Here is a 23,218-nt window from a genome sequence, read left to right as displayed (position 1 = left end):
TTAGTATTTTTAATAGAGAAAGGGTTTCACCGTGTTGGCCAGGATGGTCTTGATCTCTTGACCTCGTGATCCGCCTGCTTCGGCCTCCCAAAGTGCTGGGATTACAAGTGTAAGCCACTGTCCTGGCCTATGTATATATTTTTTGAGACAAGGCCTCACTCTGTTGCCCAGGCTGGAGTGCAGTGGCGTGATCCTCCCAGGCTCAAGCAATCCTCCCACCTCAGCCTCCTGAGTAGCTGGGACTACAGGCGCCCACCACCATGCTCAGCTAATTTTTGTATTTTTTGTAGAGATGAGGTCTCACCATGTTGCTTGGGCTCCTAACTACTTTTCTGCACACAGGAGAGCTTTCTTTCTTTCTTTCTTTCTTTTTTTTTTTTTTTTTTGCGACGGAGTCTCACTCTGTCTCCCGGGCTGGAGTGCAGTGGCCGGATCTCAGCTCACCGCAAGCTCCACCTCCTGGGTTTACGCCATTCTCCTGCCTCAGCCTCCCGAGTAGCTGGGACTACAGGCGCCCGCCACCTCACCCGGCTAGTTTTTTGTATTTTTTTAGTGGAGACGGGGTTTCACCGTGTTAGCCAGGCTGGTCTCGATCTCCTGACCTCGTGATCCGCCCACCTTGGCCTCCCAAAGTGCTGTGATTACGGGCTTGAGCCACCGCGCCCGGCCCTCAGCTTTATTTCTCATAAGGGATTGCAGCCAGCAAGGCAGCCCTTCTGACAGGCTGGGAAGCGTAGCCTCGGGCCAGAAGCCTGGAACAGACACTTGGAGGGAGGGGCAGAGGGAACAGGAATTTGTGCTGAAGGAGATGGCCAAATACAGATGTTCAACAAGCTTCAGGAGGAGTCATGAATATTCATGAAAGGAGAAGCATGTATACGTGCCGCTGAGTGAATTCTCCGTGGACTGTACAGAACCACTCTCTGAGGGGTCTGACCTCTCACCCCGTCATGGCTGAGGACTCGGGTTCAGGGGTTCAGGGTCTCTTTGGAACCCCCTTGGCCAGAAGAAGGTCCATTCATGGGGCCCAGGCACAGTGACTCACGCCTGTAATCCCAGCACTTTGGGAGGCTGAGACGGGCGGATCACGAGGTCAGGAGATCGAGACCATCCTGGCTAACACGGTGAAACCCCGTCTCTACTAAAAAAATACAAAAACTAGCCGGGAGAGGTGGTGGGCGCCTGTAGTCCCAGCTACTCGGGAGGCTGAGGCAGGAGAATGGTGTGAACCCGGGAGGCGGAGCTTGCAGTGAGCTGAGATTCGGCCACTGCACTCCAGCCTGGGCAACAGAGCGAGACTCTGTCTCAAAAAAAAAAAAAAAAAGAAGAAGAAGGTCCATTCATTCAGCGAGGGGGTTTGTCTCAGACAATCTCCTGTCATCGTATGGAATGAGACCACCACTTCCCCTGTTGTCCTTCCCAGCTTCTCCCCCACCTCCCCTTTTCCCTAGTTTATAAGACAGAAGAAAAGGGAGAAAGCAAAAAGTTGGAAAGAAATGGAAGATAAATAGCCAGATGACCTTGGCGCCACCACCTGGCCCTGGTGGTTAAAATAATAATAATAATATTAACCCCTGACCAAAACTACTGGTGTTATCTGTAAATTCCAGACATTGTAGGAGAAAGCACTGTAAAACTTCTTGTTCTGTTAGCTGATGGATGTAGCCCCCAGTCACGTTCCTCACGCTTACTTGATCTATTATGACCTTTTCACGTGGACCCCTTAGAGTTGTAAGCCCTTTAAAGGGCTAGGAATTTCTTTTTCGGGGAGCTTGGCTCTTAAGACGTGAGTCTGCCTACGCTCCCGGCCGAATTAGAAACCTCTTCCTTCTTTAATCCGGTGTCTGAGGAGTTTTGTCTGCGGCTCGTCCTGCTACAATCACCCCTTGAATGAGACCCAAGCCCTTCACTGCGGCCTTCAAGGTGCCATGGTCCGGTGGGCCCCCTCCTGCTCCTCTGCGTGGCTCTCCCCACCGCCGTGCTCATACTGGCATGCCCAGTCTCTTTGAGAAGCCATTTTCTCTACTCTGATGTCTTTTCAGAAGTCACATCCTGTTCTAGGGATGCACCCCTGCTCCTCCAGCCCCACCCGAACTGACTTAATACCCACCACACTTCCCTGGTCAACCCAAATGCTACGTCCCCCAGGAAGCTCTCCCTGATGCTGCCCTGGATGGAATGAGTCAGACCTGCTGTTGTTGGGCCCTGGCTGCCCCTAGATAGACTTCTAGGGTCTATACTCGAGTATCCGGATGATCTAGGGTCTATACCCGAGTATCCGGGTGATCACGCTGCTGAGGTTGGCTTCTCCTGATCGGGCATTAACTCTGGGACTGCGTTTTGCGGATTCTGCTCCCTAATGCAGCCACAGGGGCAGCACGCTGCCTGGCACGTCCTGGGGGCTCCTCCATGTTGGTTGCAAACGGCTTCCTGAGAAAGTGCAGGATGCCAAGGAACACAGAGGGTGGCGGCGGCATGGAGGGCAGAGGGAAGGCACATGGCGAGGACTGCGTTGGGCCAGCCTGTGGTCTATTTCATGGAAGACAGGGAACAGCAGCGGCCTGCAGTGTGCTCCAGAGGACACTGCGGAAGAGGCCTGGCTGACATCTCGCCACCCGGTCAGCCTGTACCCTCCTTTCTCATTCTTTCTGTGATCATAAAGGATCCCTTGAAACACTTGAGTTTCACACTGTCAACGACCTAGAGCCACCAAACACCTCTCAACAAGCCGTGGTCTCCACCTGACATCTGGAACAATGCTCCCCGGGTCTGAGAGGACCACACTTCGGAAGGAAAGAGCAGAGGACGCTGGCTCTCATGGCAGGATGGTGTGTGCACAGGAAGCTGTGGGAGAGGAAAACGACCATGCGTGGGTTGGCTGCTCGGAGGAGAAACACGAGCCGTGAACACGTCTGCCCCGGCCGCCCCCTGGTTCCACGCGTGCTCGTCTTGGGCACCACGAGAACACAGCCATGCAGCCCCTGATCCTGTAGCCACAGCTGTGGCACCGCCTGGTCAGATGCAGCATCTGCTCCGGGCACCTCTCGCTGTCGGTGCAAGGCCTGCCAGGCCAAGCCCCGATTCTCAGGGGTGGCAGGAGGCAGGGCAGGAGGCATATTTGGGCAGATCTTTAAAATGGCACCTTTCGGCCGGGCACGGTGGCTCAAGCCTGTAATCCCAGCACTTTGGGAGGCCAAGATGGGCGGATCACGAGGTCAGGAGATCGAGACCATCCTGACTAACACGGTGAAACCCCGTCTCTACTAAAAAAATACAAAAAACTAGCCGGGCGTGGTGGCGGCGCCTGTAGTCCCAGCTACACGGGAGGCTGAGGAGAATGAGGGAACTCTGGGAGTGGAGCTTGTAGGAGCGCAGATCCGCCAGACTCCCAGCCTGGGGCGATGAGCCAGACTCCTGCCCCAAAAGTGGCACCAGCTAGGGGTCCTGCTTCTCCCTCTTCCCCAATGAATCAGCTTCCCGTTGGGTGGGACGGGCAGGTGGGGCCAGGAGGGCAAAAGGCTGAGGGCACAGTTTACCGTCTTTCGGGAGGATGACGGCGGCCTTGGAGAGCCCCAGAATGTCACACGCATCCATGAACTCCTTCAGACTCTGGAAGCTCGAAACGTTCTGTCTATCTGAGGTTGAGATCAGGATCACATCAGAGGCTCCAGCTCTGACCATTTTAGCATCTGCACCCTGGCCCCCATCGCCACCCTGGGAGCTGCTGAAATGTCCTCAGAGCTTAGGTGTGAAGCAGGGATCGGCCACAGGAGGACAGCGGCCTCTGGGTCCCTCCCCACTTACGAGGCAGCTAGGCTCGGGAAGCCAGGGTCACCACGCTGTTGCCTGGGGAGCCCTCTCTGCTTGCAGAATACCCTCCAGCCATCCCCCAGCTGTGCCCCGGCTTGCTGCACCCTGAGCGTGCCCTGCCTCGACTGAGACCCCAGGACCCCACCTCCCCTCGACCCCTTCCAACCGGAGGGCCACTCCTTTCCCTGTACCCCAAGTGGTTGGTGCCTAGAATTGGGTTTGTGGCCCTTAACCCACACCGGGTCACTTCCACACCCCTCCATCCCGGGCAGACTCCTACCTGGGACCCCTCTGGTACCTCCTCATCCCCACTGCATCCCTCACCCAGAACGTTGCACCTGCACCTGCCACCATCCTGGTGGCCTCCACGCCACCTGGATGGCCCACCCTGCTCTGCAGCCTCTTCCTGACGTCCCCCATCCTTGCTTCAGCGACCTCCAGGACCTGCCTGCTGTGGTCTCGGCTTCCACTGCCCCTGCCCTGACCACCGCCCCAACCCCCACTCTCTCTGCCCACCTCACCCCCGGGTCCTGCCCAGCCCCGTGTGCCCAGCACCCCTCTATGCCTCTCTCTGCACTCCCTCCACCATCCTTTGCCATCCACTGTGCCCGCTCACGGAAAAGCAGCAGGTTCTTGTAGTTTTGGGCTGCGCGCCCCAGGCGGAGGTAGACCAGGCCGTAGCTGTAGTCAGTGGACAGCACGTGGAAGGCCTTCACCCCTTTCACTGAAAGAGATGCCCAGAGATGCCCGCTGGTTCCTGGATGGCGTGGCTGTGCCCACCCAGAGCCCTGACCCCTGGTGTCTGAGGCCTCGGAGCCCCCAGCTGGGTGCAGTGTCCAGAAAGGACTGAGTGCCCTCCTGGGGCCTCCCCTCCCGGGCCAGGCCTGCTCAAGGCACCGAGGGGACAGAGGCGTCCCACGCAGCTCCTCCGGGGCTCAGAGCCCGAGCACACCGCCCTCCCATCCTTCCCTCAGGCCCACCGCGTACGCACAGGTGTTCCTGAACACCGGCTTCTTCCCGTCTTTCCTCAGGATCACCTCCTGGGACTGGCACCCCTTCAACCTGGGGCAAGGCAGGGGCTCAGGCTGCAGACCAGGGAACCCCTCCTCCCCCACTCCGGCCACCGAGTCCCACCGACACATCTCGGTCCCGCCCCTGCTCCCATGGGACCTGGGAAGGTTGGGGCACCAGGTCCCCAGTTTTTTGCTTCACTATCCAACTCTTGTCAATTTGAGGCTCTGTGGTGTGAGGATTTTCCAATTCGGACCAGGGCCTGTCCCACGGCACGGGAGACACTCCCAACTCCCACCTGTGTGGGGGCCCCAGGGGCTGCAGGCGGCTTCCTCGGAGTTCAGGGGGAGGAAGTTGGGGGACGGTTCTTGTGGAACTTCCAGACAGACAGGCTCCTCCCAGACTCCTTTCCAGCCCCCAGGCAGCTCCCTCCTCCTGGAAGGGGACACCCTTGCCTGGGGGGCGCTGCCCACTCACCGGCTGAAGGCAAGGAGCAGCCGGAGCTGGCCTACTTTGTTCACCTTTATCACGGACGCCCCCAGCTTCCTCTTGTCCCTGGCCGGCAAGAATCCCTGGGCGTCAGTGGCTGTGGCCAGAATGTACCAGAACCCTGAAAACTGCGCAGCAGGTGTGTGGGCGGGGACGAGAGCTGCCACCCAGGGGCTGTCCCCACCCCCGAGGTTCCCAGCTAGAGAACCCAGGAGACAAGTGACCCTTCTGTGAACCGGAGTTCCAGCCCCACCTGGGTGCCGCCTTGGTCCCGGCCACTCAAGCCCTGGCCACTGGAGCTGGGCCGCAGAGAACCAGGTGCCCGGAAGATCAGGGACCCCAGGCAGCACAGGGCTGGGCCGTGGCACCAGCAGGTGGAAGGCCTCTCTACCTCAGAGGCCCCTGCTCCTTTCCACGTGGCCTCCTAGGGGCTGGATACTGCTCGGCCACTTCCCTTCCCGCCGGCCCTCGGCCCCCAACTCTGCCTGCTGCCAACCCCAGCGCCCTGGGCACCACTGTGCCAATGAGTGCTGCTCCCATGGCTCACTCTGCAGGTGCCCAGGCCCTCCCGCTACAGAACATGCTCCACTTGCTCCACACCCACTCTGCCCTCTCGGCGTCTTCCAACCTCCTCGACCACAGCTCTCTGGGCCCCTCCACCCTGACCCTCCTGAACCCCCGACTCCCCTGAACCCCTCGAGGCTCCCTGACTCTGCCCTGCAGCTTGCGGGGCCCCTGTGCTGGAGGCTGCAGTGGGAGAAGCCAGGTGGGCATTGCCTGTGCCTGGAACTCCTGGTAGCCCTGCTCCTGGGCGGCTGCCGGGAGACTGTGCAGGAGCCTCCTCTAGCTCCAGGGCCGGTGCCCGGCTCAGGGACCAGCGGCGCATGGCTCACCTTGTTCCAGTTGAGGGTGTGGGACTCCCTGGGGTACCAGTCCTGCACCTGGGACCCTGCAGCCAGCACCAGCACCAGCACCAGCAGCCCCTGCCTCATCCTCCTCCTCCTCCCTCAGCCACCAAGGCCAGGGTTTAAACCTCCCCGGAGCCACCAGCCTGGGTCGGGAGGGGAGGGAGGCAGCAGGTGTGGCCTTGGGCTCTGCTACCCTCTCCCCGCCCAGGGACCACCCCCAGACACTCAGACGCAGCCGGCACAGCTCCGCCCCGTGGTCACTGCTGGCCTGGGCTGCCCCGGCAGACAGAGGCCGCTCTGAGGCCCCAGGACCCTCCTGCCCTCAGTGCCCAGCCTGTAGTCACTGTGTGTACCCCTGAGACTCATTAAGCCCTGGTCCTCATCCCAGGCCTCCCAGGTGACAGGCAAAGGGCTGGTCGTAGCCCTTCTGGGGCATATGTGGACGTGGGGAGCACCATGCGGCAGCCACACACACTGCCCCTGCCACCTTCTTGAGGGCCTGGCACCACAGCACCTGAGCAGGCACCAAAGGGTGGGCCGGGGCTGTGTGCCCGCGCCTGTGAGTGTGTCTGTGTGCATGTGTGGGTATGTGCTCATATGTGCACGTGTGTGCATGCCCAGCCTTGCAGGTCAAAGCATCCGTGTGCGCCTCACCTCACCCCAGCATGAGCCTCGCACAGTCCCCAGCCCCGCATCCAGCCCCCAGGCCCCCACAGCCTGTGCTTCTCCCAGCACGACAGGCAGCCCCCCACGCCCATCAGAACACAGGAGGACCTGCAGGCTCGGGCATCTGGGGTCCCCATCCCTGCCCAGGCAAGAGCCACAACCCCAGCCCAGAGAAGCCTGAGCCTGGGGGGTCAGGGGCCCCTCTGAGCCCCACCAGCCTCCGCGCTCTTGTCCTAGGCAATCTGTGGAGCCTGTGGCACCCCAGCCGTGGTCCTGGTGGACGTCATTGCTGGCTTCCTCCCAGGCTTTGTCCCCCGACCAGCCCCCACCTCCAAGCCGGGACCTGAATTTGGGTGTCTGAAGACCCAGAGGGACTCTGGCAAGGGACTGGGTTGGGCACACGTCTTCTCTGCAGCTGGCTCTATGGTTCTGTGGCTTGGCCCTTGGTGACGACCCCTGCCATCCTCCCCGCAATCCCCGGCTGGCCCCCAGTCAAGAGCACCCCTGGTTTGCTGTGGAATTGCTTTATTCTGAGCTGGAGCTGAGCCCTGGGAGCCGCTGAGCGAAATGGGCGGACCCTGGCCGGGTCACAGGACCCTGCGGGCGCTGTCCCTGCTGGGGACGCAGCACTCACTGAAAACCAAGACAAGTGTGAGGGGCCCAGCCCACCACGGAGGCGCCCTCCACACCCTCAGCCACCTTAGAGGCAGTGGAGCCACGAACCCGTGGGCTTGGGCAGAGAGTCCTCCCGCCCACTGTGCGTAGGGTGGCCTCCCCCACCCCAACCCCCAGGGGAGCCCAGGGTGAGGCTCAGGACGGCGGCTTACCGGGAGGATCTTGTGAGCACAGGTGACTAGAAGGGGAGGCAAGACTGGCTGTGAAAAAGGACTGAGCCCCCCAGGGCCCCACCCACAGGACTCGTCTGCTGTGGGGACCAGCCCCCAGGCCTGACTGTGGGCAGGGGCAGGTGAAGACCCCCTCAGCCTGCCTGACTCCCTGAGAGTGACTGAGTCAGGCAGAAGCCAGAATCAGCCCCAGGGTCTGTGCCACCCCATCGTGCCCTGTGGGCACCAGAACTTGCCCCAAGCCTCCCCTGTGGCTGCTCTGGTGGGCACTCACAGTCCTTCTGCAGCTGGGCCTGCTGCTGGGACAGGAAGCCCAGGCCCCTGCTCCACTTGGTGAAGAGTCCCATGGCCTCCTGGCTGGCTGCCTCCGTCCGACCTGGGGGCACCAGGGCAGTGCAGGGGGAGGCAACCTCTGAGAGCCGGGGAGGGGCCAGGGAGGAGCCGGGGAGAGGCCAGAGAGGAGCCGGGGGGGGCGGGGGAGGAGCGGGGGAGGGGAAAGGGGAGGGGGAAAGGGAGGAGCTGGGGCGGGGACAGGGAGGAGCCCGGGAGGGGCCAGGGAGGGGCTGAGAGGGGCCAGGGAGGAGACCGCCTGCCCTGGGATGCTGGCCACGGCCCTTCCAAGGCCACCTCCAGTGTAGCGAGCCTCAAGGTGGGGGAACTTGGCCTGCATGAGGCCCCGAGTGGCCCACCCACCACACAGCTCGCCGCGTGGCCCCCGCACGGCGCACTCACTGTACAGCTCCACCGTGTTGAAGGGCTCGTCCCCAAACTCCAGCTGAGTGAAGATGATGGCATAGTCTCTGAAGTTGGTGGCCAGCACCCGGAGCTCCAGCACGCCTATTGCTGGGAAACAAATCCCCCGCCGTGGGGGAGGGCAGCTGCTGTATCCGTCCAGAGGCTACTGAGCTGGTGCTGGCCAAAGGGACGGAGGGTCCAATTCAAGTGAGAGCCCCCAACCGCAGGAGACCCCTCGAAGCACACCCAGAGCCCCCAAGCTTTGTCCCCCGACCCCGATCCCACCTGGTGCCAGCATCAAGGGGTTTTCAGAAACTGATGGACAGACAGACAGACAGACAAGCACTGCCCAGCCTGTCCCGGGTGTGAACGAGGAGTCGCTGGGTCACACTGGCCCAGCCCTGTCCCTATGGACAGCCACTGGACAGGCCCCTTGCCCTCTGCACCTATGGGGACCTTGGCTGGACTCCACTGGCATCTGAGCCTGCTGGGAGCAAGGTTCCAGTCCTCTGTCCAGGGGCCTCTCTTCACCCTCAGGATGGGCACCAATCCTAAGACCAGAACCTGTAGCCTCCTGGCATTCGGGAGTGGAGTCAGCCCTCCGTCCCTGGCCGCAGGGGGCCTGGGGATGCTGCAGGGAAGAACGGCCTGGGTGAGGCCGTGGTGGTCAGACTCACAGGGATTCTCAAACACCCATCCGGAGTTTCGCTTCAACAGCTCCGTGACACTCTGGCTGCACCCCTGCAGCCTGGAAAAGAAGAGGCCCATCACCCACTCAGGGTCAAGACCCCGGGGCCCGGTGAGAGGAGACGGAGCTCAGGAGTCGAGTCCAGGCCAGGCCAGCCGGCAGCGAGGCCAGAGCTTCCATCTTCTGCCAGATGCCCCGATGTCTGGAAACCTGCTCTCAGAGAGTGGATGGCGTGGGAGTCCTAAGAGGGGCGGACACTCCCATTCACCTCCTGAGAGATCCTCAGTGCCAGATCTCCACCAGGAACGCTGAATGCTGCTGAGGACGCAACAGGAGACTCAACAGACGGGAGGTTCGCCTGCAACTCAGGGGAAGAGGCCGCCGCTCCCTAAGTGGTCAGTCCCCAGAGTAAGAAAAACCCAGCAAAGGTGCAGTGGCATTTGCCAACGAAGGAAGCTGAGGCTGAAGTCCACGTGGGAGAAACAGCAAGAAGAACTAGGAAAGCCGTGTGTGAGGTGCCACCTCAGCCTGGAGCCCCTTGGTCCCAGCTCACCCTGAGGCCAGGCCTGGCCTGGGGGCGGTGCAGCAGGGCCCCTGCCCATAGCCTCCAGGCGTAGGTGCAGGGGGAGGGCACGCTGGGTAGGAGGGCAGGTTCTCCTCTCTGGGCCCTGTGTCTGGCTCAGTGGTTCAGGCCCGGGCTCTGCCACCAGCTTGCCGGGGGTAGACACCCACCATGCCACCCAGCAGGCCACTCTTCTGCGAAGGGAGGCAGGCACTGACTCCTGCCCCAGCATGGCTACCCCTACAGCCTGGCTGCCCTGTAGGTGTCCTCTGCATAGCACGACCTCAGGGGCCGGCCCCTCCTTTAAGGCCACACAGCTTCTGGGTCCCCCAGGGCCAGTCCAGACCAGCATGGGCAGTAGGGGATGAGTTGGGCCAGCCCTTGGGGGGGTCCCAAAGGCAGGAGCCTCAGGGCAGGAGGGGTGGATGCTGGAGGGTTGGAGGCTGGAAGGTTGGAGAATTGGAGGCTGGACACCCATCCCTGCACACTGCCACCAGCCGTGCATGTGGTCAGGTGCACCAGCCTGAGGCCACAAGGCCAGTCTGGCCGACAGCCTGCATGACCATATTGTTTGGGGATTTATATTATAAAAGAACCAGTGGTTCTTAGGCCCAAATGCATTACCCTCCTTTAAACAGAATTCCCAGAAAAGCCTGCCGAGAGGACCGGCTTCCCCAGCTCTGACCCCAGCCTGCAGCCAGATGGCCCAGGACAGGGATGCATCAAGGAGTGTGGTCAGAGCGGTGCCCGGCCGTGGTATTGAAGGTGGGAGTCCCACCTGGAGGCCCCAGGGACACAGATGTGAGTAGCTGGGCAGAGGGCTGGTGGCTCTGCGCAGAGCCCAGCGGGAAAAGTGAGGGGAGTGCAGGGGGGCCGTGGGAACCCCCAGGCCATGGTGCCCGGGAGCAGATGTGCAAAGGACGTGATGTGCCTGAGCCACAGGCCTGCCTGCGGGAAGGCCTGGCAGGACCCACCCCACTCACCCGTGCTGAGAGGACAGCAGTCGCAGGTTGTTTTCTGGAGTGAGGGTCACCACCACCCCAGCGACGTTCTTCATGTCCTTCTCCACGGCAAAGCTCTTTTCCCGGGAGGCCACCGCAAGCACGTACCAGGGCCCAAGAAGCTGCATTGAGGCCGCTCCTGTGAGGGCCGCCAGCCCTCCAGCCTCCAGCCCTGCAGCCTCCAGCCTCCAGCCATCCAGCCTCCACCCTCCAATCGTCCAGCCCTCCAACCCTCCAGCCTTGCAGCCTCTAGCCTCCAGCCATCCAGCCTTCCACCCCTCTACCCTCCAGCCTCCAGCTCTCCAGCCCTCCAGCCTCTAGCCCTTCAGTCTCCAGCCTCCAGTTCTACAGCCCCCCAGCCTTCCACCCTTCTAGCCTCCAGCCTCAGCCTCCAGCCTCCAACCCTCCAGCCTCCAGCCTTCCAGCCTTGCAGCCTCTAGCCTCCAGCCCTCCAGGCTTCCACTCCTCTAGCCTCCAACCTCTAACCCTCCAGCCACCAGCTCTCCAGCCCTCCAGCCTCCAGCCCTGCAGCCTCCAGCCTCCACCCTCCAACCATCCAGCCCTCCAGCCTCCAGCCTCCAACCTTCCCACCCTCCAGCTTCCAGCCTTCCAGCCCTGTAGCCTCTAGCCTCCAGCCCTCCAGCCTTCCACCCCTCTAGCCTCCAGCCTCTAGCCCTGCAGCCACCAGCTCTCCAGCCCTGCAACCTCCAGTCTCCAGCTCCAATCCTCCAGCCTCCAGCCCTCCAGCATCCACCCCTCCTGCCCTGAGGCTCCTGCCTTTGGGACCCAAGGGCTGGCCCAACTCATTCCCCACTGCCCATGCTGGTCTGGGCTGGCCCTGGGAGACCCAGAAGCTGTGTGACCTTAAAGGAGGGGCCAGCCCCTGAGGACCAGCTTTCTCCACCCCCAGGAGGACTGTACCTGCTTAGGGTCCAGTCTTCCCAACCACACGGCCTGGGCCCTGGGCACCGCGACCAAAGCCAGAAGAGCAGCCAGCAGTAGGCCACCCATCCTCCCAGGTCCACACCACGCCTCAGGCCCAACATGTGCAGTCCCTCTAGGCCCTGGAGACCCATTTATACAGCTCTGAATTTCTCCGTGTGGGCGGCACTAACTGCCAGGAACCCTCCTGACCTCCCGCAAAATTACCCAGGGGGGCACTGAGCAGTGGCAGCCTCTGAGCCCAGATCAGACAGCTGCACAGCCGGGAGAGGGTCTGGAGTGTGTGCATCCACCACACTGTACTGATCTCTGCTTCCTTCCACCAGAAAGTTCCAGAATGGGCATCCTAAAGCCAGCTGCATCACCTCCCCGCTTCCTGGGGACCCACGCTCTCCCTCACCCGGTTTGGGAAGCAGGGACCCTGCTGTCCGCTGCCAGGCCCGGCGGGAGGCCAGGGTCAAGCCCTAGGAGAGGTACAAGCAGGGTAAGAACAAGCGGTTCTTAGGAACTGCGGTTTTGGATATCTTTTGTTTCAATCATTAAATATAAAAAGTCCCTGAAAGCCTTTTGATTAAAGCTCCCACCCCATCCTGGCCCACACACCATTCTGCTTTGTGGCCTGGCCTCCTGTCCCCGACAGCCAGCACCCCCAGACCAGACTGTCCTGTTCCTTTCACCCCTGCACCGCACCGTCCGGCCCTGCTGCCTCCTGCCTCCCCTCCCTGGGACCCTGGCCTGCTTGTGCCTCCCAAGGACCCTTGAAAGCTCTCTGCAGCCCCTGTCCAGGAGCAGAGGACAGAGGTGCTCGTCAGGGTCTATCTGAGCCCCTGAAGCCCACTGGGAGGCAGCCGGGAGGGTCCTCCCCCAGTGCCGTGGCCTGAACCCTCTGGGATTCACTCCCACACACCTTCACTCATTCGTCAACAAGGGTGCAAGGAGCATGTCCATGCAACACGGCTGCAGTGCCCAGGGCCGCCTGCACTCACAGAGCTTACACTGCAGCCCTGGCCGCCTGCCCTGTACCCACGCAGCAGGGCCTGTGACCACCAGAATGCAAGAAGAAGGCAGAAACCACGCAGCTACTGGGGGCCGATCCTGTGAAGACTGACCGGGCAGTGGGGCCATGGAAGTGTCAGCCAAAGCCATGGCAAGCAGGATTTGCCCAGGGGCTGAGCCACAGAACAAGGGGGCGGGACACTTAGGCCTGGAGCCTTCAGGAGGGAGCCATGGCCAGGCGTGGTGGCTCACACCTGTAATCCCAGCACTTTGGGAGGCTGAGGCGGGAGGATCACTTGAGTCTAGGAGTTCGAGACCAGTCTGGGCAACGTAGCCAGACCTCGTCTCTACAAACAAATTTAAAAATTAGCTGGACGTGGTGGCGTGCTCCTTTGGTCCCAGCTACTTGGAGGCTGAGGTGGTAGGATCGCTTGAGCCCAGGAGGTTGAGGCTGCAGTGAGCTGTGATCGTGCCACTCCACTCCAGCCTGGGCGACACAGCAAGACCCCATCTCTAAAATAAAAATACAAAAAGGAGGAAGTCAAGCAGCTGGACCAGGCCTCTGACAAGGAAACACCTGCTAGCCCCACAGTGTCCTTCAGGGCTGCGGGAGGCTGGTGTTCAAGGTAGCCACAAAACAGCACACAGCATCAGTCGGGCATGGTGGCTCACGCCTGTAATCCCAACACTTTGGGAGGCCGAGGCCGGCAGATCACCTGGGGTCAGGAGTTCGAGATCAGCTTGGCCAACATAGTGAAACCCCGTCTCTACTAAAATTACAAAAATTAGCCAGGCGTGGTGGCACATGTCTGTAATCCCAGCTACTTGGGAGGCTGAGGCAGGAGAATCGCTTGAACCTGGGAGGCGGAGGTTGCAGTGAGCCGAGATTGCGCCACTGCACTCCAGCCTGGGTGACAGAGTAAGATTCTGTCTCCAAAAACAACAAACAAACAAACAAAAACAAAAAGCATAGGATAAACCTCAGAGTCTAACGAGACTAGTTCCTTGCCAGGGCTGGGAGCTGGAACAGAGTTGGGGGAGGAATTTAGACTTTTTTGAGTAAACCTTTTTGTATAGTTTTGACTTTGGAATCAAAGTAATTTGGTATACTATACCGTTATACTCAAAAGTAAAATAAACAAATTCCAAACATGGGATACAGTTGTATTATAGATAAATGACAGCCACACTAAAGGGGAAAGGACTGCCCCCCGGTAACTTCTGAACAGTAGTTTCTCTGTATTCTCGGGCTAATGGCAGAAGGAGCTGCAAACACATCCTAAGCTCTCGTCGACAGGCTCATGGTTCACGGTGGTTTGGACGAGCAATTCTGTTTTGTTTTGTTTAGTTTTGAGATGGGGGTCTCACTCCGTCATCTGGGCTGGAGTACAGTGGTGCAATCTCGGCTCACTGCAACCTTCACCTCCCTGGTTCAAGTGATTCTTCTGCTTCAGTCTCCTGAGAGCTGGGATTACAGACACACGCCATCATGTCCAGCTAATTTTTGTATTTTTAGTAGAGACGGGGTTTCACCATGTTGGTCAGGCTGGTCTCGAACTCCTGACCTCAGGATCTGCCTGCCTCAGCCTCCCCAAATGCTGGGATTACAGGCATGAACCACTGCGCCCGGCCTGGGTGAGCACTTCTGATACACTTTCCATGCACTCTAGAAGGGACCTAATGAGTAAATATATTAAGGATAATGGGTTTCTCTGTGTTGGAAAAGAGAATTATAAATATAGACATATAGAAAGGGGAGAGATCAAAGTGAACCCTGTGGCGTTGGGCTGGAATTGGAAGTATCCATGTGAACTCCGATTTTGGTAGACAGATAAGGAGAGGCAGGGAGGGAAGGAGAGAGGGAGGAGGAAAGGAAGGAAGGAGGGAAGGGAGGGATGGAAAGCCGGCGGGGGGAGGAAGGAGGGAGAAATGGGAGGGGAAGGGAAGAAGGAGAGAGAGAGAGGGAGGCAGGGGACGGGAAGAAGAAGGAGGGAGGAAGGGGAAGAAGGAAAGTCCAGGCTCTTTCTGCTGAGAAGGTTTAGATACAATCAGACTCAGTAAAAGTAAAAGCAAGCACACTGAACACTCAGAGCTTGGTTTCTCAACACCGTTCTATACGAAAAGGTGAATTATTCAAAGCCTGTGTACAGAAAACATAAGAGGAACTTGGAATGTTTTTTTTTTTTTGAGATGGAGTCTTGCTCTGTCGCCCAGGCTGGAGTGCAGTGGCCGGATCTCAGCTCACTGCAAGCTCTGCCTCCCGGGTTCACGCCATTCTCCTGCCTCAGCCTCCCGAGTAGCTGGGACTACAGGCGTCCACCACATCGCCTGGCTAGTTTTTTGTTATTTTTTAGTAGAGACGGGGTTTCACCATGTTAGCCAGGATGGTCTCGATCTCCTGACCTCGTGATCCACCCGTCTCGGCCTCCCAAAGTGCTGGGATTACAGTCTTGAGCCACCGCGCCCGGCCGAACTTGGAATGTTTTTTGTGCCAAAAAGCAAAAATGTGCCCAAGGAATCAGGGAATGTGCCAACAATACTCTGAAGCCACTTCGAAGGCACTCCCATTGGGTAGAAACGATTTTCATCAATTGTAACCTATGGAAGAAAACAGGAACTACTGAGTTCATGCTGACATAATTAAGTAACCAAATGGAGGACAAGGAATGCAGGTTCCAATGGACTCACTTGGTCCCCGTTTGTCACACAGATCTTCTTCCTGCAGACCTGAGTGGCCATCCAGAGTCATTTCCCCTCTGCCTGAGGAATATCCTTGGCATTTATTTATTGTACTGAAGCTGTGTTAGAGATAAATTCCCTCCACTTCCACTTGTCTCAAAGTATGTTTATTTGACCCTCAGTTTTGAAGGATATCTGTCCTAGATATAGAGATTTTTTTTCCAGCAATGTAAAGATTCCCTATCGTCATCTCCTGGTTTCCATTTGCCATGAGAAGACAGCCATTGTGTCCCCCCATTTATGCCCTGTATTAGTCCATTCTCACATTGCTATAAAGAACTACCTGAGACTGGGTAATTTATGAAAAAAAGAAGTTTAATTGGCTCATGGTTCCACAGGCTGTACAGGAAGCACGGCTGTGGAGGCCTGAGAAAGCTTCCTTTTTTTTTTTTTTTGCCCAAACTGGAGTGCAATGATGCAATCTCGGTTCACTGCAACCTCTGCCTCCTGGGTTCAAGCGATTCTCCTGCCTCAGCCTCCCAAGTACCTGGGATTACAGGTGCACACCACGACACCTGGCTAATTTTTTGTATTTTTAGTAGAAACGGGGTTTCACCATGTTAGCCAGGCTGGTCTCAAACTCCTGACCTCAGGTAATCCTCCTGCCTCAGCCTCCCAAAGTGCTGGGATTACAGGCGTGAGCCACTGCACCCAGCCAGGAAACTTTCAATCATAGTTGCAAGTGAAAGGGAAGCAGGTAAGTCTTTACATGGCCAGCAGGAGAGAGAATGAAAGGGGAAGTGCTACACACTTTCAAACAAGCAGATCTCCTGAGAACTCACTCAAAGGATCACAAGAACAAAGGTAAATCCATCCCCGTGATCCAATCACCTCCAACCAAGCCCTACCTCCAACATTGGGCATTACAATAATGCCACATGAGATCTGGGTGGGGACACAGAGCCAAACTATATCATGCCCTGTCTTTTTTTGTTTCTTTGTTTTGAGATGGAGTCTCACTGTGTCGCCCAGGCAGGAGTGCAGTGGTGCAATCTCGGCTCACTGCAAGCTCTGCCTCCCGGGTTCATGCCATTCTCCTGCCTCAGCCTCCCCAGCAGCTGGGACTACAGGCGCCCGCCACCACACTCAGCTAATTTTTTTTATTTTTAGTAGGGACAAGGTTTCACCGTACTAGCCAGGATGGTCTCGATCTCCTGACCTCGTGATCCACCCGCCTCGGCCTCCCAAAGTGCTGGGATTACAGGCGTGAGCCACCGCGCCCGGCTTGTTTGTTTTTATTTTTTAATTTTTTTAATTTTTTTAATTTTTTATTTTTCTTGAGACGGAGTTTCGCTCTTTTTGCCCAGGCTGGAGTGCAGTGGCGCGATCTCAGCTCACCGCAACCTCCACCTCCCGGGTTCAAGTGATTCTCCTGCCTCAGCCTCCCAAGTAGCTGGGATTACAGGCATGTGCCACCATGCCTGGCTAATTTTGTATTTTTAGTAGAGACGGGGTTTCTCCATGTTGGTCAGGCTGGTCTTGAACTGCCGACCTCAGGTGATCCACCCGCCTCGGCCTCCCAAAGTGCTGGGATTACAGGCGTGAGCCACCACGCCCGGCCTGTTTGTTTGTTTTTAAAGAGAGATGAAGACTCACTATGTTGCCCAGGCTGGTCTCAAACTCCTGACCTCAAGTGATCCTCCCACCTCGGCCTCCCAAAGTGCTGGGATTACGGGTGTGAGCCACCAAGCCTGGCTGTGTCCTGTGTTTTACCCACAGATCCTCTTAAATTTTTATCCAAATCATTGGTTGGCAGTGCTTTGACTATAATGTCCCTAGGTGTGATTTTTGTGAGGCTTTTTTTTCATCCCGCCTGGGTTTCTCTGAGCCTCTGGGCTATCTAAGTTGATGTTTTCATCAAGTTTGGGTTATTCTGGCCACTATTTCTTCATATATTCTCACTCTCTTTTCTTTCTCAGGCTAGTTTACATTTTTTATCTTGCCCCACAGATCTTTGAGGTGCTATCAACCATTTTCTTCTCTGTTCCTCAGATTGGATAATTTACATTGATTTGTGCTCAAATTCATGGACCTTATTTTTGCCATGGCCAATCTCCTATTCCTTCCAGTAAATTTTTCACTTACTGCACTTTTCAGTTCCATAATTTTTTCTTTTTTATAATTTCCATTTTGCTGTTGATTTCCTGATCTGATCTCCTACATTCACTCCTTTATTTTCTTTATCAATTAGTCCTTTAATACTATCATGTCACTATTTATTTCCTTAGAGTATATCTTGCTTTTTTTAAACTACTTATAATGGTTGCTTTAGACCTTTATCTTCTGAATACAACTTTGGGTCTTCTCGGTGTCAGTTTTTAGTAACTTTCTTTTCTTCTTCTTCTTCTTCTTCTTTTTTTTTTTTTTTTTAACATAGGTCATATTTTTCTGTGTCTTTGGACGTCCAATGACTTTTGGGCAGGACGCTGTTGATGATGGCAGCCCTGCACCTACTGTCACCGTCTAAACTGACTGTTGTTCTGGGATGAATTGTGCCTTCCCAAATTCCTGCGTTGTAGCCCTGGATCCCACGGTCACTGTTTCAGGAGACGGGACTCTTAGGAGGCGATCGAGATTAAGTGAGGTCAAAGGGTGTGGCTCTAAGTTAACAGGGCTGGTGTCCTTATTAGGGGAGAAAGAGGCACCCAGAGAGCACTCCCCCCCAGGAGAGGACACAGCGAGGGGCTGCCTTCTGCGAGTGGGCAGGAAGCCCTCACCAGAAACTGCATTTTCCGGCACCTTAATCTTGGACTTCCACCCTCCAGAACGGTGAGGAAATACTCTTCTGTTGTTTAAGGTGCCAATCTGAGCTATTTTGCTACAGGAGCCTGAGCAGACAGCGAGAGTGACAGCCCCTCGGGCAGGAAGTCCAAGTCCAGGCTAAGCTCGTTGAACCTGTGGGCCTCAGCCGGGCACAGCGGCGCAAAGTCACGGCTGTTTCCCAGGAGCCCCTAACTTGTCAGAATGCAGCCTCTACATGTCCCTCCTGTGGCTCTCGGGGGGCACGATTCTGGATTGGAGGCGCATCTAGGGTGCAGTCCTTGTTCCTAGAAGGGCCTTTCTGGTGTCCCAGTCGATGCTGGGGGCTGCCGAGGTCCCCCGACTTGGGCGGTTCCCCCCACAGCCCCCAGCACCACTCAGCCTCAGGTATCACTTTCCGCTGCCCTGAGGCAGCCACCCTCGTAAGCCCTGGGTTGTCTCACCTGCGTATATGGGGGACCGGCTGATCCCCAGGGGCCTGGGCGCAGAACCTCTGGTATGACACCTGCCACTTTCCTCGCCCTTCCCGTGTCCCAGTTCAGGTGGGAAGAGAAAGTGATGCCGTCGGCTGGCGGCAGCCCAGGCCACAGGGTGAGAGCCCACCGTGGAACCGGACACTGAGCAGGGCTGGGCAGCTGGGGATCCAGGGAGGCCGGAAGCAAGACCCATCAGGTAGGGCCTTGGGCACGGGCCGTGAGCCTGGAGCCCTGGGCAGTGGGGAGCCATGGAGGATGCAGGCAGGAGGGGTGTGGCCTCCATGCATTTGAGACACCTGCTGAGACTCCACCAGGAGCCCTGTTTCTGTCTCTGGTCTGCACCCTGGGGCAGCCTGACCACGACCCTGGCAGGGCGGGAGGGCAGGGCTGCTGCCTTGTACGTGAGCCATGCTGTTTGTCCAGTAGCCACAGAAAACACACCTCCTATTGCCAGACCTGGGGCAGGCACGTCCCCCCACACCTGTCACCCATTGGCTCTCAGGAATGACACACCAGGGAGCGGCTAGACATCACAGTTTATTCAGAGCAGGTGCAGGTGACCCGGTGGGCAGGGTGCCCAGGAGGGGCCAGGGTGGGCGGGGGCTCTGAGCCTCTTGGTCTGAGGCAGAAACTCCATTAAATCAGCTCCTGCGACACAAAAGTGTGGGGGCTCAGGCCCGTGTGGTCTCTGGAGGCCCCATGGGGCAGGGATGAGGGCCACGTGTCGGGGGCTTCTGTCCTAGCTGCCTGGCTTTGGGCAAAGCACTCAGCTCCCTGAGTGCCTTCTCAATCTGCAAAGTGGGGTGACAGTCCCAACCTCTAGGGCCAAGACAAAGCGAGGTGAGGGAGACTCTGGGTTCTTGCAGTGCCCGACAGAGGACCCTGAGGCAGTCCCCGCAGGACCTGTGCCCACCCCCGACAGGACCTTCAGGGACAGAAGCAGCCGGCCGGGCGCGGTGGCTCAAGCCTGTAATCCCAGCACTTTGGGAGGCCGAGACGGGCGGATCACGAGGTCAGGAGATCGAGACCATCCTGGCTAACATGGTGAAACCCCGTCTCTACTAAAAAATACAAAAAACTAGCCGGGCGCGGTGGCGGGCGCCTGTAGTCCCAGCTACTCGGAAGGCTGAGGCAGGAGAATGGCGTGAACCCGGGAGGCGGAGCTTGCAGTGAGCAGAGATCCGGCCACTGCACTCCAGCCTGGGCGGCAGAGCGAGACTCCGTCTCAAAAAAAAAAAAAAAAAAAAAAAAAAAAAAAGAAGCAGCCAGCAGTCGTGCACGGAACACCGAAGAAAAGGCGCCATTTCTGCTCGCCTGCCCAACCCAGCTCTGCACCCCATGACCCCAGCCTCCCAGCGTCCCTGCCTAGCAGCCTAGGGTCACCACCCTGGAGGCTCCAGCTCTTTCCAAACCAGGAGACAGACTCATCTCTGGGGCTGCCCACCAGTGGTGTTCAGGCTCCTGTTCACAGGAAGGGGTGAACAGGCCCCACCCCAGGGCTGGGAGGTGGACCTATGGGGGGCTCCTGACAGGGCCAGGGACTGGGCTGGGGGCCCGGGGACTTCAGTGCAGGCCAGGGTCGGGGGTCAGGCTCACCTCCTTCAGAAGCTCGGCACACCGCCCTGCGTGATAAGGCCAGCGTGAGGCGCTGCAGAGCCAACCCACAGGGCCCAGCCCAGCCTCCACCCCAAGGACCCTGGGCTCACCAGGCCGGGCCGCCAGGTAGAGACCAGTGTCTGCCGTCAGCTCCCGAAACCTCCAGAACCCCAGCCGGTCCTCATCCTCCAGGCTCCGAGCTGTGGGGCACAGAGGGGCTGGGTGGGCAGTCCCTGGGCGGGCGGCAGCTGGGCAGAGCCCCCCAGGGCCAAGCTTACTGAAGTACTTGAGGACGTGAAAGCTCCTGCCCCGCCACATCAGGGACACCCGCAGGATGGCATAGCCCTCGTAGTCGGTGTCCAGCACGTGGATCTCTCTGTGGCCTTCAGGAGCCGGCCATGGCGTTGGGGGAGACCTCTGAGGGGGATGGACCTCGAAGGCCAGGGTCTGCAGGGTCTAACTCCATCCAGCCCCCACCCAGTCCCAGCACTTGAGTGGTTGGGGACACTACAGAAGCTTTTGAAGGATGATCCAGTGTGTTGGTGGGAGAATGGGAAGGTTTGGGGCATGAAATGTGCAGGGAACAGCATTGGGAACAGTGCAGGGAACCATGCAGGAAACAGCATGGGGAACAGTGCAGGGAACAGCATGGGGAACAGTACAGGGAAACAGCACAGAGCACAGTGCAGGGAACAGCATGGGGAACAGCACAGCGCAGGGAACAGCATGGGGAACAGCACAGGGAACAGTGCAGGGAACAGCAAGGGGAACAATAAGGTCTAGCTGTGTGCACAGCCAGGCTCCACTTGCCATGACAGGGCAACTGCACTTACCAGGAAAAGCAAATTTTCCCATAGTGTCTATTTCTGAGCCCACAATCTTCTCTATCTCACAGCTTCCTGAGCTGAAAGGAAGCAAAGTGCCCATCAGGAAAATGCCAGCCTGTGTCCCACCTGCTAGGCTCCTTCCCGGAATGGGGCCTAGTCTTTAGGAAGGGCACAGGCAGCACTGTGGAGCATCCCAGGGCCTGGAGCAGGATGAGGTGGGGAATGTGCCGGGTGGGGGCTGCACCGGCCTTCCCTTGGGGACTCTGATCCCTCCAGCCAGCCACCTGCCTCATGCCCCTTTTCCTTCCTTATAAGTTCATGGGACTTCATTAAAACACTATGCTTACCTTTGGGAGAAAATTCAGATCCAGGAGCCTGGGAGTCGAGGGCCCAGGCAGGTGGGCAAAGGGAGGGCTGGCTCACCGGCAGGACGGCACTCAACCCAGACCCCATGCTGCAGTGGGTGCAGCGGCCCACGCCCAGTCCCCGGCCGTGCATGCCTCTTCCTCTCCAGCAGCCCCCAGGCCTCTTACCTGTTATATGCGACCTTCACGGTCAGGTTACTCCCGTTCAAAGTGAGGAACAAGCCCTCCACCCGCTTTGGGGCCATCAGCACCAGACTTTGATAGGAGGCCACACCGACTTCCCGCCAGAATCCTCCAATCTAGAGAGATGCGGAGCCCGGCCATGAGCTGGGCAGTGGGTCTGAGACCCCCAGGGGCATTCCACCAACCCCTAGGCAGGGGCCTGCTGGGCTCTGACAGGTCAGCAGATGGCCGTGAGGCTCGACGGTAAAGCAGCAGGACATCTGTGAGCCCAACTGTCCCCAGGTGTGTGTCCTTCCAAGCCCAACTGTCCCCAGGTGTGTGTCCTTCCAAGGGGTCCCTTCGAGCCATCAGACAGCAACGCCGAGAGGGCGGCTCCTCCCCACCGGGCCATCTAAAGCTGCTGAACAGGCCCTGGGGCTTCTGGGGCATTTGGGGAGGAACCACAGGCCCTGCCTGACCTCGGGGGCAGGACCCAGGAGCAGGGGCCTGGAACAGAAAGCCTGCAGGGTGCGGCGGAGTGAGAAACGGCAGGAACGGGGTGGCTCGGGCAGCGCAGCTCACCAGCCTGCCAACCACGCCAGGGGAGGGGCCTCCTGCCCTCAGCAACCTGCCCACAGCCGGGACTTCCACTGAGACTTTTAAAAACCCGATCATTTGGCCGGGCGCGGTGGCTCACGCCTGTAATCCCAGCACTTTAGGAGGCCGAGGCGGGCGGATCACAAGGTCAGGAGATCGAGACCATCCTGGCCAACACGGTGAAACCCCGTCTCTACTAAAACTACAGAAAAATTAGCCGGGCGTGGTGGCAGAGGCGCCTGTAGTCCCAGCTACTCGGGAGGCTGAGGCAGAAGAAGCGTGAACCCAGGAGATGGAGCCAGTGAGCTGAGACGGCGCCACTGCACTCCAGCCTGGGCCATGACAGAGGAGACTCCATCTCAAAAGGTTGGCGCTGGTGGCTCAAGCTTCCGTAATCCCAGCACTTTTGGGAGGCCGACGCATGGATCATGAGTTGCAGATCAGACCATGCTGGCTAACACGAAACCCCCGCTTACTAAAAATACAAAAAATTAGCCGGGCTTAGGTGGCGGGCGCTTCTGTAGTCCCAGCTACTGGGGAGGAAGGAGGCAGGAGAATGGCGGAACTCCAGGAGATGGAGCTTGCGAGCTGAGATCAGCCACCGCACTCCAGCCTGGCGACAGAGTGAGACTCCATCTCAAAACCCGGTCATTTTCGGGCTGAAAGAATCTTCGCCTCCAGCATCTACCTTCTCTTTGCCTGCCAATGTGTGCCTGGCCCAGCAGCCGACACAGACTCAGCAGAAAAGAAAATGCCACTAACAGGAAGTGTCTAGCCGGGCACCAGCGTCCCCACGAGCTCCCCACACCAGGAGAGGCCTCCTTCCCTGAGCCTGAGGGGCTGGGGTGTGGTGGAGGGGCCCCACCAACGAAAAAGGAGAAGCCACCTTCTGCCGGTCCAGCTCCACCATGGCTGCTGCCACCTGCGCCCAGAGCACCACGAGGACACCCAGGATGGTGCACGGCAGCCTGGCCTCCATGGCGGGGTCCGGGCTCCGGGCTCCTCTGCTGCACAGCCTGGGCCGACTATATACAGACAGCAAA

The 23,218-nt window shown here is 58.4% G+C and overlaps 3 protein-coding genes across 3 annotated transcripts; all 3 read right to left on the bottom strand.

Moving 5' to 3' along the window:
- Nucleotides 1–1,937: 1,937 nt before the first annotated feature.
- On the bottom strand, nt 1,938–6,859 carry LCN10 (lipocalin 10). The gene is made up of 6 exons (XM_009187829.4): nt 6,204–6,859; nt 5,299–5,438; nt 4,802–4,872; nt 4,427–4,534; nt 3,537–3,635; nt 1,938–2,844 (listed from the first exon to the last, which is right to left on the bottom strand). The coding sequence occupies exons 1-6, from the start codon at nt 6,300–6,302 to the stop codon at nt 2,816–2,818; spliced, it is 546 nt and encodes a 181-aa protein (XP_009186093.1). The 5' UTR covers nt 6,303–6,859; the 3' UTR covers nt 1,938–2,815.
- A 533-nt stretch (nt 6,860–7,392) lies between these two features.
- Nucleotides 7,393–12,954, bottom strand: LCN6 (lipocalin 6). The gene is made up of 5 exons (XM_031654754.1): nt 11,637–12,954; nt 10,698–10,837; nt 9,142–9,212; nt 8,462–8,572; nt 7,393–8,105 (listed from the first exon to the last, which is right to left on the bottom strand). Exons 1-5 carry the CDS (start codon nt 11,724–11,726, stop codon nt 7,864–7,866), a joined length of 654 nt encoding a protein of 217 aa, XP_031510614.1. The 5' UTR covers nt 11,727–12,954; the 3' UTR covers nt 7,393–7,863.
- A 6,212-nt stretch (nt 12,955–19,166) lies between these two features.
- Nucleotides 19,167–23,218, bottom strand: LCN8 (lipocalin 8). Its single transcript, XM_003911069.4, has 7 exons — nt 23,062–23,218; nt 21,585–21,715; nt 21,058–21,128; nt 20,503–20,607; nt 20,335–20,424; nt 20,225–20,250; nt 19,167–19,276 (listed from the first exon to the last, which is right to left on the bottom strand). The coding sequence occupies exons 1-7, from the start codon at nt 23,152–23,154 to the stop codon at nt 19,265–19,267; spliced, it is 528 nt and encodes a 175-aa protein (XP_003911118.1). The 5' UTR covers nt 23,155–23,218; the 3' UTR covers nt 19,167–19,264.

The sequence above is a fragment of the Papio anubis genome, chromosome 13, assembly GCF_008728515.1.
Source record: "Papio anubis isolate 15944 chromosome 13, Panubis1.0, whole genome shotgun sequence".
NCBI lineage: Eukaryota > Metazoa > Chordata > Mammalia > Primates > Cercopithecidae > Papio > Papio anubis.
This window is presented reverse-complemented; position numbering and strand designations above follow the sequence as displayed.

Excerpts from the sequence above, each read along its gene's own strand:
- LCN8 (XM_003911069.4), bottom strand. The coding sequence starts at position 23,154 with ATGGAGGCCAGGCTGCCGTGCACCATCCTGGGTGTCCTCGTGGTGCTC. Across the intron at positions 21,716-23,061 it reads TGGAGCTGGACCGGCAGAAG|ATTGGAGGATTCTGGCGGGA; the intron begins GTGGCTTCTCCT and ends GCATCTCTCTAG. Across the intron at positions 21,129-21,584 it reads GTGAAGGTCGCATATAACAG|CTCAGGAAGCTGTGAGATAG; the intron begins GTAAGAGGCCTG and ends GCTTCCTTTCAG.
- LCN10 (XM_009187829.4), bottom strand. The coding sequence starts at position 6,302 with ATGAGGCAGGGGCTGCTGGTGCTGGTGCTGGTGCTGGCTGCAGGGTCC. Across the intron at positions 4,873-5,298 it reads CTGCTCCTTGCCTTCAGCCG|GTTGAAGGGGTGCCAGTCCC; the intron begins GTGAGTGGGCAG and ends GCCTTGCCCCAG. Across the intron at positions 4,535-4,801 it reads GCCGGTGTTCAGGAACACCT|TGAAAGGGGTGAAGGCCTTC; the intron begins GTGCGTACGCGG and ends CATCTCTTTCAG.
- LCN6 (XM_031654754.1), bottom strand. The coding sequence starts at position 11,726 with ATGGGTGGCCTACTGCTGGCTGCTCTTCTGGCTTTGGTCGCGGTGCCC. Across the intron at positions 8,573-9,141 it reads ATGGGTGTTTGAGAATCCCT|CAATAGGCGTGCTGGAGCTC; the intron begins GTGAGTCTGACC and ends TTTGTTTCCCAG. Across the intron at positions 8,106-8,461 it reads CAACACGGTGGAGCTGTACA|GTCGGACGGAGGCAGCCAGC; the intron begins GTGAGTGCGCCG and ends TGGTGCCCCCAG.